Raw genomic sequence first — 14,629 nt, 5'->3', positions numbered from 1 at the left:
GTGTTGCAAAAACTTTTTTAACAGACTTATTTGACATGCAAGGTGTTTCCAGAGTGGTGTTCTGAACAGTAAAGACACCGTCTTCATATCTGGTTTAATGTCTCGGAGGACCTAACTGACCTTGCAGTGTTGTAGGAGCTCAACGGCTCAGTTATGCATGCAAGAGCCAGCCAGCGCCAAGCTTTATGAAAAGCTTTATGAATCGTATTACCTTCTTATTGGCAGCCAGTGAAAGACCATAAGAAAAAGGGATTTATGGATCTCTCAGTGGGTGAGGTATTAAATGTTAAATCAAAACTAAATTGCATTGCTGCTGTCTGTGGGGTTAAGCTGCTCATCATGCTGCACATCTGGAAAGAAAATGTGTGAAACTTTTCAACTGATGGCTGAATAAAAACACCTGCTTTGACTAAATGTCTGCTTATTAAAATGAAAACATGTGGCCAGGTTGGTTCAGTGGTAGAGCAGGTGTACATGTACTTCGAGGTTTATGCCTCAACACAGAGGTCCAGGGTTTGAATCTGACCTGTGATGATTTCCTGCCCCCCCCCCCCTTCACCTAACTGTCCTGTCAAAAATTAAAGGCGAAAAATCCCCCAAAAAATCTTTAAAAATAAAAACATAATTTGTGTGTTCAGCAGGTTGCATCTTCAAAGTTTTTTTTTTTTTTTTATCTCACAGACGTTAACAGTCCGTTCAGAAATATTAAATAAACAAACAATCCAAATCCAACTTTTTTGTAGACTGTACTGTATTCCAGTAACAGAACTACAGACATGGCTCCGCCCTCTGGTTCACCGCAGTATGATGTGTCAACTCCCCTCGTCTGCTGTGGGCTGGGGCAGCACACGTAACACAACGTCCACCCTAGCCTGAGCTAACAACAAGCTGGTACATTTCATACAGACTCTGGGATTAAAAGCAACAGAAACATGACTCCGAACAGCTGTAGCAGCATAAGCTCTGGACATGCGTAATGTGAAATAATAGTTGGTGACTTGATCCAGCCGCATGTGGTTTGAAATCTTGCAAATAAACTATAAAGAATTCATCAAATGTGTCAGAATAGTTGGATCTGCAAACTCATTGCCTTTGGATTTAATTCACCACTCTCTTACTCCCTGTGCAGAAGAAATGTTTGAGGAAACTAAAAGTGGAAAGAAAAGGTGAAGATGGCTCAACGGGGGGTCGTTTTTGTTTTGCATCCCACTTCAGTTTTCAGGCCTGAGTCGTGTGTAGTCTAAAGGAGAGAACACACAACACTAAAACATCCCTCTGTCTTTTTCTGACTTACTTTTCCTTTATCCATTTGTCTTTGTTTTGTTTCCAAAGGTAATTTTGGAGATCGTTACTTTGGCACCGATGCTCCGTCAGACTGGTGTGAAAGTGATGAAGGGATGGACTTCTGAAGAGAGAAACTACCAGGGATGCGGAGGGTTGTTACAGAAGTGCTTACAGCCATTAAAACGGGGGAAAAGACTCTCCTTCACCCCTTGCTGCTCTGATCGACAACCTCCAGACCACCAAGGTGATGCTGTAATAAACTGCTTCCTATCCAGATGAGCAGAACGGAGTTCACTGTTGGGTCAGTGAGAGCGAGGCGTGCCGGGCAGGTATTGAGTCCATTCCCCATTCAAGTTTACAGAGAGTTTAAAGGGGTCAAAGTGAAGGCGGGTTGTTGGCTTTGACCCCTTTTCACCTAGTAATTATTCCACTGCAATCTCAAAAAGGGTGTGTGGCTATTTGCTGCAAACACATGTTACATACTGAGAAAAATGCTTGATCATGATGTAAATAATTACAATAAGTTTTTTGTTGTTGCTGAAGCTGCAGGTTAAAGCTTCGGTGTTGATGTTTGAATTCATGTACTGTCAGTTTAATGGAAAGAGCCTTAAACACTTTGAGTTTGTTTCAGGATTTTGCACAGTGAGTTTATCTTCCTTCAAATATTGAAAATAAATCCTTGGGAAGATTTAACTAGAGCTTTGCTCAGTGTTAACCCCTACGTTTAACAGCAGTTATGAAAAGATGTACTTCATAGTGTTTGATCAATAGATTCCCTGCTACACTAATTAATAATCATCTAATCTTTTGTTTTGCACAAAGACCTGACACAAACAGACAATAATGCCTCATCTTTTAAGACAAGTCTATGACAAGTATTGGGTGTTTAAAGCGTAAGTCTCACCAAAATGTAACCTAGTTTCCATCTCCTGGATTTTCCGATAATACGATAAATCTTAAAAGTGGCGCTTCCATCCTAATTATGCTTTTGAACAAAATTACATTCACAAAAAGACCCTAGGTTGCATTTTGGCGAGAGTTGGGCTTTAAAAGGGAACTTTTCTTGATGTAAGTTATTAGTGCGATGCTGCTTTGCTCTGCTGATGTCTGTGCTGTGAGATGGTCTCAGGCAACTTTCACTGAAAGGATTCATACTTGAACAAGAAGCCTAACTGATAATTGAGAAGAAACTGTTAAATATTGTTGGTCATATGTGTTTTATCTGTTAAACTTGAAATTGTGCACTCAGAAAAAGGATTTTTTTTTTTTTAATTTTAAGTTAAAAGCAAGTTTAAAACTTAGCACATAAGTCAAACTCTTTTGAGTTTTTTCAACTTTTTCAAAGTTCTTTTTTTTTTTTTTTTTTTTTTTTTTTTTTTTTTTTTTTTCGGCATTCCCTGCGGTTCTCACCACCGCAGCTTAAAAGCACTAACTAGCTTAAAAGCACTAACTAGCTTAAAAGCACTTCCCACATTCAAATGAGTGGGAGGACTGGCATTTTCGGCCTAATTTGGTGTGAACGCAGCCTTCTCATCAATCCTGTGATGCAAGCAGAGGAGGAAAGGACGAGACATGGCGAGAGACGACTCAAGGCAACAGGCCTTTAATTAACAAAACGAGACATCTGTTTGGAGTCATCATTTTCAAGCCCTGTTAATTAAATGTGACATGTGGCACGGCTGCCATGGTTTGCTGGGCGTTACGCCTCTTTTATACATCACGGCTACCGAAAACACTCACCTGCGTATCCTCGCTCATAGCTCCTCCAGCAAGCCGCCTCTCTTTGCGTTTTAGGAATTGAGACGTTGTTAAAGATGGCACACAGAGATCAATTTCTTGGTCACAGGCAGGAAGATTGAGGCGATGAGGAGGCACAAAATGGAGAAATAAGAAGAACCAAAATTAGTTTTTTTCTGCTTGTTGTCAGCATTACTGACAATGTTCACATGTGAGCTGATAATTTAATAGACCAGGAGATCAATGTGTTAAAAACCCAACTACAGCACGTGTGTTAACATGAGACATGTCCTGTATATTCAAATTGAATCAAAGTCTCAGTAGCATTTAATGTGTGAACTGCTTTCTGGATGTAATACAGAAACTGACCCGTATGGGATGCGATTTTTGCTTTTTTGTGTTTTTATTTAATTATTATATTAACAGGGATTCTGCATATTTGTTTTGCATTACATCGCAGCCATTTAATCAAGTTTCCTTGTTGTATTAATTTATTAAAACTGAAATTCTGCAGACACAGTCACTGTCCCGATCATTTCGGTTTAACACCAGGTTTATTTTGACAATAGCTCTTATTCTCTGGACAGTTTAACACAGGTCTAACTATCATTAATAATCACTGCGTTACTTTTAAGTGCTCCAAGGTCGCACAGTACTCCGATCTTTTACTGAGAAAAATAGTAATATCAATGTAAAAATGCCTGCATTAAAAATCTCCAGTAAAAGTACAAACTTCAATTAAAGTACCAAAAGTAAAAGTACTCATTATTGTAATCCGGTTATTATATTACCGGATTATAATTCAATTAGTTAATTACTTAAATGTTGAAGATGGTATTTACTGCAGGGTAGTTTAAACTATAAGAATACATCATAATTTACGAGTTGATTATATTTTTATTAAAATCTAAATCTGCAAAATAACTAAAGTGAAGTAGACGTATTAAGTAGCATAAAATGGAAATACTCAACTACAAATACTATTATGAAATAGTAAACGTCCTACTTTCAGTACAGTACTTGAATGCAACATATTTATTAACAGTGTTAATAGTTTCACCTGTTCAGAGGTCTACAGTAACACTTTAATTCAACTGTAATTAACTGTAACGTCGACTACGGTCTCTGATCTGTACTGTATGACAACAATTTAATCTTTATGTAGAAGCTGGTTACTTGATGTGATTTACATTAATGTATTTTGCAAAATATTTGCAACGTGCAGACTGATTAATCTTTTTCACGCCAGACATTTGCCATAGCCGTAAAAACAAAGATTTAACTAACACTAATAGTGGTTCACTTGTATTAAGGGGGGGAGGGGGGGTCACCAGACGCCTCCCGATACGATACTTACGCCACGATACGATATAATTGCAATTTTAAACATATTGCAATATTGTGCGATATTCTGCAATTTATAACCTTTTTTTTCCCAACTTCTAATTGTTCCCAATTTCAAATGACGTCCCCAAAAGGAAACTTATCAACATCTGTTTAATCTAAAAAATATACACATTTCTCTCTTTGTTCAGATATTGCTGCAAAATGAGATTGTCAAGCAGACAAACTGACCAACACATATATATATAATATTATATAATATATAATAAAAGATCAAAACTTGGCGTCGGTGTATCGATACAGTATTGCCACTGAAAGTATCGGGATACTATGCTGTATCGATTCCCCCACACACACACACACACACACACACACACACACACACACACACACACACTCTTGTATGGAGGTGCTCTAAGCTGTGCACTGATGTAGCTAAATGGAATGCAGCCATTGTTACTGTTACTAATCACACCTGGTTCAGGTGGCGAACGTGTCCTTTTGTGAGAATAATTTGCTGGTTTTGTTTTGTAATTTCCATTTCACTTGTACAGAATAAAGATATTGACTTAACTTGTAGATGTAGTTTGATGCTGTGATTTCTGTTTTGTACTGGGGTTTCCCGCCAGATGGCAGCAAACCGCCATTGGTGGTTGTTTACAGTGGAAGTGACGCACACGGCAGGTAAAATGCCGCCTTCCAGGGCTGTAGGAAATACTTAATTTGTGAGCTATTCATTTAGGAAAAAGGCAAGGTAAGTGTAATTTTGTTTAGCTCTGTTTAGCTTGCACTTGTCAATAATTATATTTTTAAATAAATCAAAGATATTGACATCCCCTGACTAATCGGTAACATCCTGATGCAACATCTTTAATTATTGGATAAGAAGTTTTTGATTTAAAATGTTGACATTGCAGCATAATGTTTACATTTGGTTCACCACAAATTGTCTAAGAGTGTTTTAGCTCGAGTAATTCCTGTTATAATTTACAACGAAGTGAATGTGCCTGAATGAAACGTTAAACATTTAATGGTAGAAGTAAGAATTTGGAGGTGATGCGGAGGCCCTGAAGGCATCACCGCCAGTCATTCAGTGGAGCCAGGCCGTTCAGAACCGACCCGGGCTAATTAACGAGCATGCAGCTACGTGTAATCCATAGTAACTTTACTGCAATATAGTGAGTATACTATTAATATACGGTAATGTTGACATACATGCGTTGATGGTTGTTTTTGAGTACGTAGCAGCTCCGTTGCCTTAACTTACAGTCGCATTTCTGAACAACCAATATCGTTAGAAGTTAGTTTTATTCTCAAGTTGTTAAGCCCTCGAGGTAGTTGGCTTTAAACGACCTGGTTAAACGCTGTTAACGCAATTAAGACGCGAACCGTAATTACCGTAATTAAGACGCAACCGTAGTTAACGTAATTAGGACGCAACCGCAAACTTTTTGCCAGGATTTATTTTAACCGTTAGCTTAGCTAGCCACATGAGACCCAAATGCTAATTTGACAATTCAAAGTTTCTTTGGGTTGTTTGTGAATCTACGTATCTGTCGCATCCTTATTTACACTTTTATCTAAATTAGCCAAAGCCTTCTTTTCAACTCGGCTTTAACATAAGTCACAGAGAAAGACAAAGGCTAAAACCAACCACTTTTTTAGTATAATTTCCAGCAGTTTATGGCTAAAACGTTTGAATATTGACTCTTAAGTGTAGATAAACACTGGTCCGACAACATGTGAAGGCTACTTGGCCAGCTAACGCTAATAAGAACATAATACAAGCCGGAGTTGACATAACGTCGCTTATTAGCAGGGTCGCTTGATTTGAGTCACGTTGCCTACCTGCCGCTGGGAAGGGCGGCTCGGTCAGTTACAAAATCACATTTCGCAGTGTCTCTTTTTTTCTCTGAGGTTCCTGTTTGTCTTGCCAGAGGGAGAATGGCGAGCCTGTGGAGATCCTACCAAGTGTTGATGACCAAACGCCCCTGGACGGTGCAGTTAGTGACTGCTGGTAAGAATAATTTTTTTTACACACTTAACAACTGCAGGTCCAAGAAATGTCCAAATCAAGTTTTTAATTAAAGCCAATAGGTGCAGAAATGGTATTTCTTGCTGTTGAATTCATATTTTGGCTTAACCCTCATGTTGTCCTTCGGTCAAATTGACCCATTTTCCTACATCAATCTTCTTTTTAACTACCCACTTGTAAGTCCCCAAAATAACATGATTGATTCCACACAACGCTCTTTGACACTTTCATTAATTTTGGGGCGTCTTATTCAATTTTTATAGCATTTGAAAAAAGAAATTGAAGTGTTTTCGCAATTGATGGAAGTAAAAAGTTGAGTAAAAGTTGACATATTCCAGCCTGTGATTATCCATCAACATCCATTCCTGTAATTTTAGTCTCAATAATTCATAATTTCTGCTTTTCTAACTCAAACATTAGGTATAATTTCCTAAAAATGAGGTTTATTGACCATAAATTCCAAAATAACTGTGAAACTGAAGTTAATAATGTTACATAGTGTTGAAAACGTCAAAAAAAGTTAAAACATTGATTAAAAACCATCAACTAAAGTTTGGATTTTCAATTTTGACGGGAAGACAACACAAGGGTTAAGTTTGATTGAGTGTTAGTGATGACTAAAACAGGAGGTTTAACAAGTTCAACTCCTGGTCCCATCTCATGACCTTTGCTCCAGACTAGAGAACCTCAGAGTCAACAGAGAGAGGGCTGCGAACCCAGTGACCATGGGTTGTACTTGTTGAATCTTCCTTGTCCCTGTCAGCTTTTTTTGAGGCTGAGCCGCACTAAGCATGCAACAATTAAATAATCAGTATGTAAAGTGGCTGGTAAGAACTAATTTATATGGTGAAAATACAAAAATCAAATGTCAGGACTTCCTGGTTTTTCTCCTCCTTGTAAAGTGAATGTTTTGGGATATTTTAGACTGTTTGTCAGGCAAAAATAATCAATAACAAGAAGCCTATTATTAAATATAGTTACCATATGTAGGCTGTGAGATACAAAACACAATGAAACCTACATGCAATCAGAATAATTAGAGATGGCGCTTTAATTGCATCACAATCCTACACAGTAACTTTAAGTTGTCACACTTAAAGAGTAAAAGATGAATCCGTTAACAATAAAAAATACCACATTGCATTAGTAGAAACTGCAGCTACTTTTACCGATAGTTCAGGCAGTTTCCTGTGGGGAACACTTTCAAAAGTGTTGAAAAACGGGACAAAACTGTAAGAACAAGTTAAAAATGTTGATCAAAAGTGTTGAAAAGGGACAAAACTGTAAGAAAGTTAAAAACGTTGATCAAAAGTGTTGAAAAGGGACAAAACTGTAAGAAAGTTAAAAACATTGATCAAAAGTGTTGAAAAGGGACAAAACTGTTAAAAATGTTGATCAAAAGTGTTGAAAAGGGACAAAACTGTAAGAAAGTTAAAAACGTTGATCAAAAGTGTTGAAAAGGGACAAAACTGTAAGAAAGTTAAAAACATTGATCAAAGTGTTGAAAGGACAAACTGTTAAAAATTTTGATCAAAATGTTTAAAACACGGGACAAAACTGTTAACGTGATCAAAAGTGTTTGAAAAGGGACAAACTGTTAAAAACGTTGATCAAAAGTGTTGAAAAGGGACAAAACTGTTAAAAACGTTGATCAAAAGTGTTGAAAAGGGACAAAACTGTTAAAAATGTTGATCAAAAGTGTTGAAAAAAGGGACAAAACTGTAAGAACAAGTTAAAAACGTTGATCATAAGTGTTGAAAAAGGGACAAAACTGTAAGAAAAAAGGGACAAAACTGTAAGAAAGTTAAAAAAGTTGATCAAAAGCATCAACAAGTGTTGATTTTTAATTTTGACAGGAAGACGACCCAAGGGTTAACATGTGCTTCAGGATCTGTGTAGTAGAGTTAAACCTCCACTAGATGGAGACGTTGCTCACAGTTGTCTATCACATCACCAGCCAGGAGTCGTAAAGATGGAAGAATATAAATAAATAAAAAAACTTTTTTCTCTTGGGGTTTTCTCTTGAATTCAAACAGGATTTCACCCTGCAATGTCACTCCTTTCTTTGTTCTGCCTGGTTAGTTTGGAGGGAAAAGGTCTCCCATGCCTGACATAAGCTTGGAAAGGGGCGGGGTTTAGTGGTGATTGACAGTCCCTACAGGTCTGGTAGAAACCTGATATGTCACTATTACGTCTAGCGCACACGCAGAAGGTACGCTCAAATCGGGGTCACTGTGGTGTGATCCGGGCACTTTATGGACCAGCTCGGGGGATCAGACACACACACACACACACACACACACACAACACACACACACACACACACACACACACACACACACACACACACACACACACACACACACACACACACACACACACACACACACACACACACACACACACGTCGGCAGTCTGCCCCCCAGCTGGTCCATAAAGTGCCCGGATCACACCACAGTGACCCGATTTGAGCGTACCTTCTGCGTGTGCGCTAGACGTAATAGTGACATATCAGGTTTCTACCAGACCTGTAGGGACTGTCAATCACCACTAAACCCCGCCCCTTCCAAGCTTATGTCAGGCATGGGAGACCTTTTCCCTCCAAACTAACCAGGCAGAACAAAGAAAGGTGACATTGCAGGGGTGAAATCTGTTTGAATTCAAGAGAAAAACCAAGAGAAAAAAGTTTTTTATTTTTATATTCTTCCATCTTTACGACTCCGGCTGGTGATGTGATAGACAACTGTGAGCAACGTCTCCATCTAGTGGAGGTTTAACTCTACTACACAGATCTGAAGCACATGTTAACCCTTGGGTCGTCTTCCTGGCAAAATAAAAATCAACACTTGTTGATGCTTTTGATCAACTTTTTTCTTTACAGTTTGTCTTTTACAGTTTTGTCCTTTTAACACTTATGTAACGTTTTAACTTTTTCTTAGTTTTGTCCCTTTTTCAACAATTATGATCACGTTTTTAACTTTCTTACAGTTTGTCCCTTTTCAACACTTTTGATCAACGTTTTTTAACTTTTTTACAGTTTGTCCCTTTTCAACCTTTGATCAACGTTTTTAACTTTCTTCATTTTGTCCTTTTCAACACTTTGATCAACATTTTTAACAGTTTTGTCCGTTTTCAACACTTTTGATCAACATGTTTTAAACAGTTTTGTCCCGTTTTTCAACACTTTTGATCAACGTTTTTAACGTTTTGTCCCTTTCAACACTTTTGATCAATGTTTTTAACTTTTTCTTACGTTTGTCACGTTTTCAACACTTTTGATCAACGTTTTTAACTTTCTTACAGTTTTGTCCTTTTCAACACTTTTGAGACAACATTTTTAACTTGTTCTTACAGTTTTGTCCGTTTTTCAAAACTTTTGAAAGTGTTCCCCACAGGAAACTGCCTGAAATACGGTAAAAGTAGCTGCAGTTTTACTAATGCAATGTGGTATTTTTTATTGTTAACGGATTCATCTTTTACTCTTTAAGTGGTGACAACTTAAAGTTACTGTGTAGGATTGTGATGCAATTAAAGCGCCATCTCTAATTATTCTGATTGCATGTAGGTTTCATTGTGGTTTGTATCTCACAGCCTACATATGGTAACTATATTTAATAATAGGTTTGTTATTGGTTATTTTTGCCTGACAAACAGTCTAAAATATCCCAAAAATTCACTTTAAAGGAGGAGAAAAACCAGGAAGTCCTGACATGATTTTTTGTATTTTCACCTATAAATTAGTTCTTACCAGCCACTTTACATACGATTTTAATTGTTGCTGCTTAGTGCGGCTCAGCCTCAAAAAAAGCTGACAGGGACAAGGAAGATTCAACAAGTACAACCCATGGTCACTGGGTTCGCAGCCCTCTCTCTGTTGACTCTGAGGTTCTTTAGTCTGGAGCAAAGGTCATGAGAGGGGACCAGGAGTTAACTTGTTAAACCTCCTGTTTTAGTCATCACTAACACTCAATCAAACTTAACCTTGTGTTGTCTTCCCGTCAAAATTGAAAATCCAAACTTTAGTGATGGTTTTATTCAATGTTTTAACTTTTTTTGACGTTTTCAACACTATGAACATTATTAACTTCAGTTTCACAGTTATTTGGAATTTATGGAATAAAACTCATTTTTAGGAAATTATACCTAATGTTTGAGTTAGAAAAGAAAAGGAAATTGAATTATTGAGACTAAAATTACAGGAATGGATGTTGATGGATAATCACAGGCTGGAAATGTCAACTTTTACTCAACTTTTTACTTCCATCAATGCGGAAAACACTTCAATTCTTTTTTCAAATGCTATAAAAAATTGAATAAGAGCCCCAAAATTAATGAAAGTGTCAAAGAGCGTTGTGTGGAATCAATCATGTATTTTGGGGACTTACAAGTGGGTAGTTAAAAAGAGATTGATGTAGGAAAATGGGTCAATTTGACCGAAGGACAACATGAGGGTTAAGCCAAAATATGAATTAACAGCAAGAAATACCATTTCTGCACCTATTGGCTTTAATTAAAAACTTGATTGGACATTTCTTGGACCTGCAGTTGTTAAGTGTGTAAAAAAAAATTATTCTTACCAGCAGTCACTAACTGCACCGTCCAGGGGCGTTTGGTCATCAACACTTGGTAGGATCTCCACAGGCTCGCCATTTCCCTCTGGCAAGACAAACAGGAACCTCAGAGAAAAAAAGAGACACTGCGAAATGTGATTTTGTAACTGACCGAGCCGCCCTTCCAGCGGCAGGTAGGCAACGTGACTCAAATCAAGCGACCTGCTAATAAGCGACGTTATGTCAAATCCGGCTTGTTTATGTTCTATTAGCGTTAGCTGGCCAAGTAGCCTTCACATGTTGTCGGACCAGTGTTTATCTACACTTAAGAGTCAATATTCAAACGTTTTAGCCATAAACTGCTGGAAATTATACTAAAAGTGGTTGGTTTTGCCTTTGTCTTTCTCTGTGACTTATTAAAGCGCGAGTGAAAAGAAGGCTTTGGCTAATTTAGATAAAAGTGTAAATAAGGATGCGACAGATACGTAGATCCAAACAACCCAAAGAAACTTTGAATTGTCAATTAGCATTTGGTCTCATGTGGCTAGCTAAGCTAACGGTTAAAATAAATCTGGCAAAAGTTTGCGGTTGCGTCCAATTACGTTAACTACGGTTGCGTCTTAATTACGGTAATACGGTTCGCGTCTTAATTGCGTTAACAGCGTTTAACCAGGTCGTTTAAAGCCAACTACCTCGAGGGCTTAACAACTTGAGAATAAAACTAACTTCTAACGATATTGGTTGTTCAGAAATGCGACTGTAAGTTAAGGCAACGGAGCTGCTACGTACTCAAAAACAACCATCACGCATGTATGTCAACATTACCGTAATTAAGTATACTCACTATATTGCAGTAAAGTTACTATGGATTACACGTAGCTGCATGCTCGTAATTAGCCCGGGTCGGTTCTGAACGGCCTGGCTCCACTGAATGAGCGTGAGCGGTGGCCTTCAGGGCCTCCGCATCACCTCCAAATTCTTACTTCTACCATTAAATGTTAACGTTTCATTCAGGCACATTCACTTCGTTGTAAATTATAACAGGAATTACTCGAGCTAAAACACTCTTAGACAATTTGTGGTGAACCAAATGTAAACATTATGCTGCAATGTCAACATTTTAAATCAAAAACTTCTTATCAATAATTAAAGATGTTGCATCAGGATGTTACCGATTGTCAGGGGATGTCAATATCTTTGATTTAAAAATATAATTATGACAAGTGCAAGCTAAACAGAGCTAAACAAAATTACACTTACCTTGCCTTTTTCCTAAAGAATAGCTCACAAATTAAGTATTTCCTACAGCCTGGAAGGCGGCATTTTACCTGCCGTGTGCGTCACTTCCACTGTAAACAACCACCAATGGCGGTTTGCTGCCATCTGGCGGGAAACCCCAGTACAAAACAGAAATCACAGCATCAAACTACATCTACAAGTTAAGTCAATATCTTTATTCTGTACAAGTGAAATGGAAATTACAAAAAAAACCAGCAAATATTTCACAAAAGGACACGTTCGCCACCTGAACCAGGTGTGATTAGTAACAGTAACAATGGCTGCATTCCATTTAGCTACATCAGTGCACAGCTTAGAGCACCTCCATACAAGAGTGTGTGTGTGTGTGTGTGTGTGTGTGTGGTGTGTGTGTGTGTGTGTGTTGTGGGGGAATCGATACAGCATAGTATCCCGATACTTTCAGTGGCAATACTGTATCGATACACCGACGCCAAGTTTTGATCTTTATTATATATATATAATATATATTATGTGTTGGTCAGTTTGTGCTGCTTGACAATCCTTTTGCAGCAATATCTGAACAAAGAGAGAAATGTGGATATTTTTAGATTAAACAGATGTGATAAGTTTCCTTTTGGGGACGTCATTTGAAATTGGGAACAATTAGAAGTTGGGAAAAAAAAAGGTTATAAATTGCAGAATATCGCACATATTGCAATATGTTTAAAATTGCAATATAGTATCGTGGCGTAAGTATCGTACGGGAGGGTCTGGTGACCCCCCCTCCCCCCCTAATACAAGTGAACCACTATTAGTGTTAGTTAAATCTTTGTTTTTACGGCTATGGCAAATGTCTGGCGTGAAAAAGATTAATCAGTCTGCACGTTGCAAATATTTTGCAAAATACATAATGTAAATCACATCAAGTAACCAGCTCTACATAAAGATTAAATTGTTGTCATACAGTACAGATCAGAGACCGTAGTCGACGGACAGTTAATTACAGTTGAATAAAGTGTTATGTAGACCTCGAACAGGTGAAACTATTAAAACGTTAATAAATATGTTGCATTCAAGTACTGTACTGAAAGTAGGACGTTTACTATTTCATAATAGTATTGTAGTTGAGTATTTCCATTTTATGCTACTTAATACGTACTTCACTTAGTTATTTGCAGATTTAGATTTTAATAAAAATATAACAACTCGTAAATTATGATGTATTCTTATAGTTTAAACTACCCTGCAGTAAATACCATCTTCAACATTTAAGTAATTAACTAATTGAATATAATCCGGTAATATAATAACCGGATTACAATAATGAGTACTTTTATTTTGGTACTTTAATTGAAGTGTTGTACTTTTACTGGAGATTTTTAATGCAGGCATTTTTACATGATATTACTATTTTTCTCAGTAAAAGATCGGAGTACTGTGCGACCTTGGAGCACTTAAAAGTAACGCAGTGATTATTAATGATAGTTAGACCTGTGTTAAACTGTCCGAGAATAAGAGCATTGTCAAAATAAACCTGGTGTTAAACCGAAATGATCGGGACAGTGACTGTGTCTGCAGAATTTCAGTTTTAATAATTAATACAACAAGGAAACTTGATTAAATGGCTGCGATGTAATGCAAAACAAATATGCAGAATCCCTGTTATATAATAATTAAATAAAAACACAAAAAAGCAAAAATCGCATCCCATACGGGTCAGTTTCGTATTACATCCAGAAAGCAGTTCACAATTAAATGCTACTGAGACTTTGATTCAATTTGAATTACAGGACATGTCTCATGTTAACACAAGTGCTGTAGTTGGGTTTTAACACATTGATCTCCTGGTCTATTAAATTATCAGCTCACATGGAACATTGTCAGTAATGCTGACAACAAGCAGAAAAAAACTAATTTTGGTTCTTCTTATTTCTCCATTTTGTGCCTCTCATCGCCTCAATTCTGCCTGTGACCAAGAAATTGATCTCTGTGTGCCATCTTTAACAAGTCTTCATCTAAACGCAAAGAGAGGCGGCTTGCTGGAGGAGCTATGAGCGAGGATACGCAGGGGTGTTTTCGGTAGCCGTGAGTATAAAGAGGCGTAACGCCCAGCAAACCATGGCAGCCGTGCCACATGTCACATTTAATAACAGGGCTTGAAAAGATGAATCCAAAACAGATGTCTCGTTTTGTTATAAAGGCCTGTTGCCTTGAGTCGTCTCTCGCCATGTCTGTCCTTCCTCCTCTGCTTGCATCACAGGATTGATGAGAAGGCTGTTCACACCAAATTGGCGCGAAAATGCCAGTCCTCCCACTCATTGAAGGTGGGAAGTGCTTTAAGCTTAGTTAGTGTTTAGCTAGTTAGTGCTTTAAGCTGCGGTGGTGAGAACCGCGGGATGCCGAAAAAAAAAAAAAAAAGCTTGAAAAGTTGAAAAAACTC

General features: G+C 37.7%; 2 protein-coding genes and 1 long non-coding RNA gene across 6 annotated transcripts in view; 2 read left to right on the top strand and 1 right to left on the bottom strand.

The window, feature by feature from the left end:
• si:ch211-243j20.2 (uridine-cytidine kinase-like 1) overlaps nt 1-1,771 on the top strand; it is a 27,460-nt gene extending 25,689 nt beyond the window's left edge. For 2 of the 3 annotated variants that reach the window (XM_032543074.1, XM_032543075.1), the window contains exon 15: nt 1,333-1,583. In XM_032543074.1, the coding sequence (XP_032398965.1) occupies nt 1,333-1,409 (77 nt within the window). In that variant the 3' untranslated portion in view covers nt 1,410-1,583. Of the gene's footprint in view, nt 1-1,332 lie in introns of all 3 variants that reach the window. The other variant, XM_032543073.1, reaches the window with a different exon arrangement.
• Nucleotides 1-12,369, bottom strand: part of LOC116706321 (uncharacterized) — a 15,379-nt gene extending 3,010 nt beyond the window's left edge. Inside the window, exon 1 of the long non-coding RNA XR_004336203.1 lies at nt 12,359-12,369. This is a non-coding gene — a long non-coding RNA (uncharacterized LOC116706321). The remainder of the gene's footprint in view (nt 1-12,358) is intronic.
• The window catches only part of mpv17 (mitochondrial inner membrane protein MPV17), a 29,599-nt gene continuing 20,420 nt past the window's right edge, over nt 5,451-14,629 (top strand). The window contains exons 1-2 of one of the 2 annotated variants that reach the window (XM_032543076.1): nt 5,451-5,543; nt 6,303-6,382. In XM_032543076.1, the coding sequence (XP_032398967.1) occupies nt 6,310-6,382 (73 nt within the window). In that variant the 5' untranslated portion in view covers nt 5,451-5,543; nt 6,303-6,309. Of the gene's footprint in view, nt 5,544-6,282; nt 6,383-14,629 lie in introns of both variants that reach the window. The other variant, XM_032543077.1, reaches the window with a different exon arrangement.

This window comes from Etheostoma spectabile, chromosome 18 (assembly GCF_008692095.1).
Source record: "Etheostoma spectabile isolate EspeVRDwgs_2016 chromosome 18, UIUC_Espe_1.0, whole genome shotgun sequence".
In the NCBI taxonomy this organism is placed as follows: Eukaryota; Metazoa; Chordata; class Actinopteri; order Perciformes; family Percidae; genus Etheostoma; species Etheostoma spectabile.
Note: the sequence above shows the minus strand (reverse complement) of the source record. Positions and strands in the feature narration are given on the sequence as shown.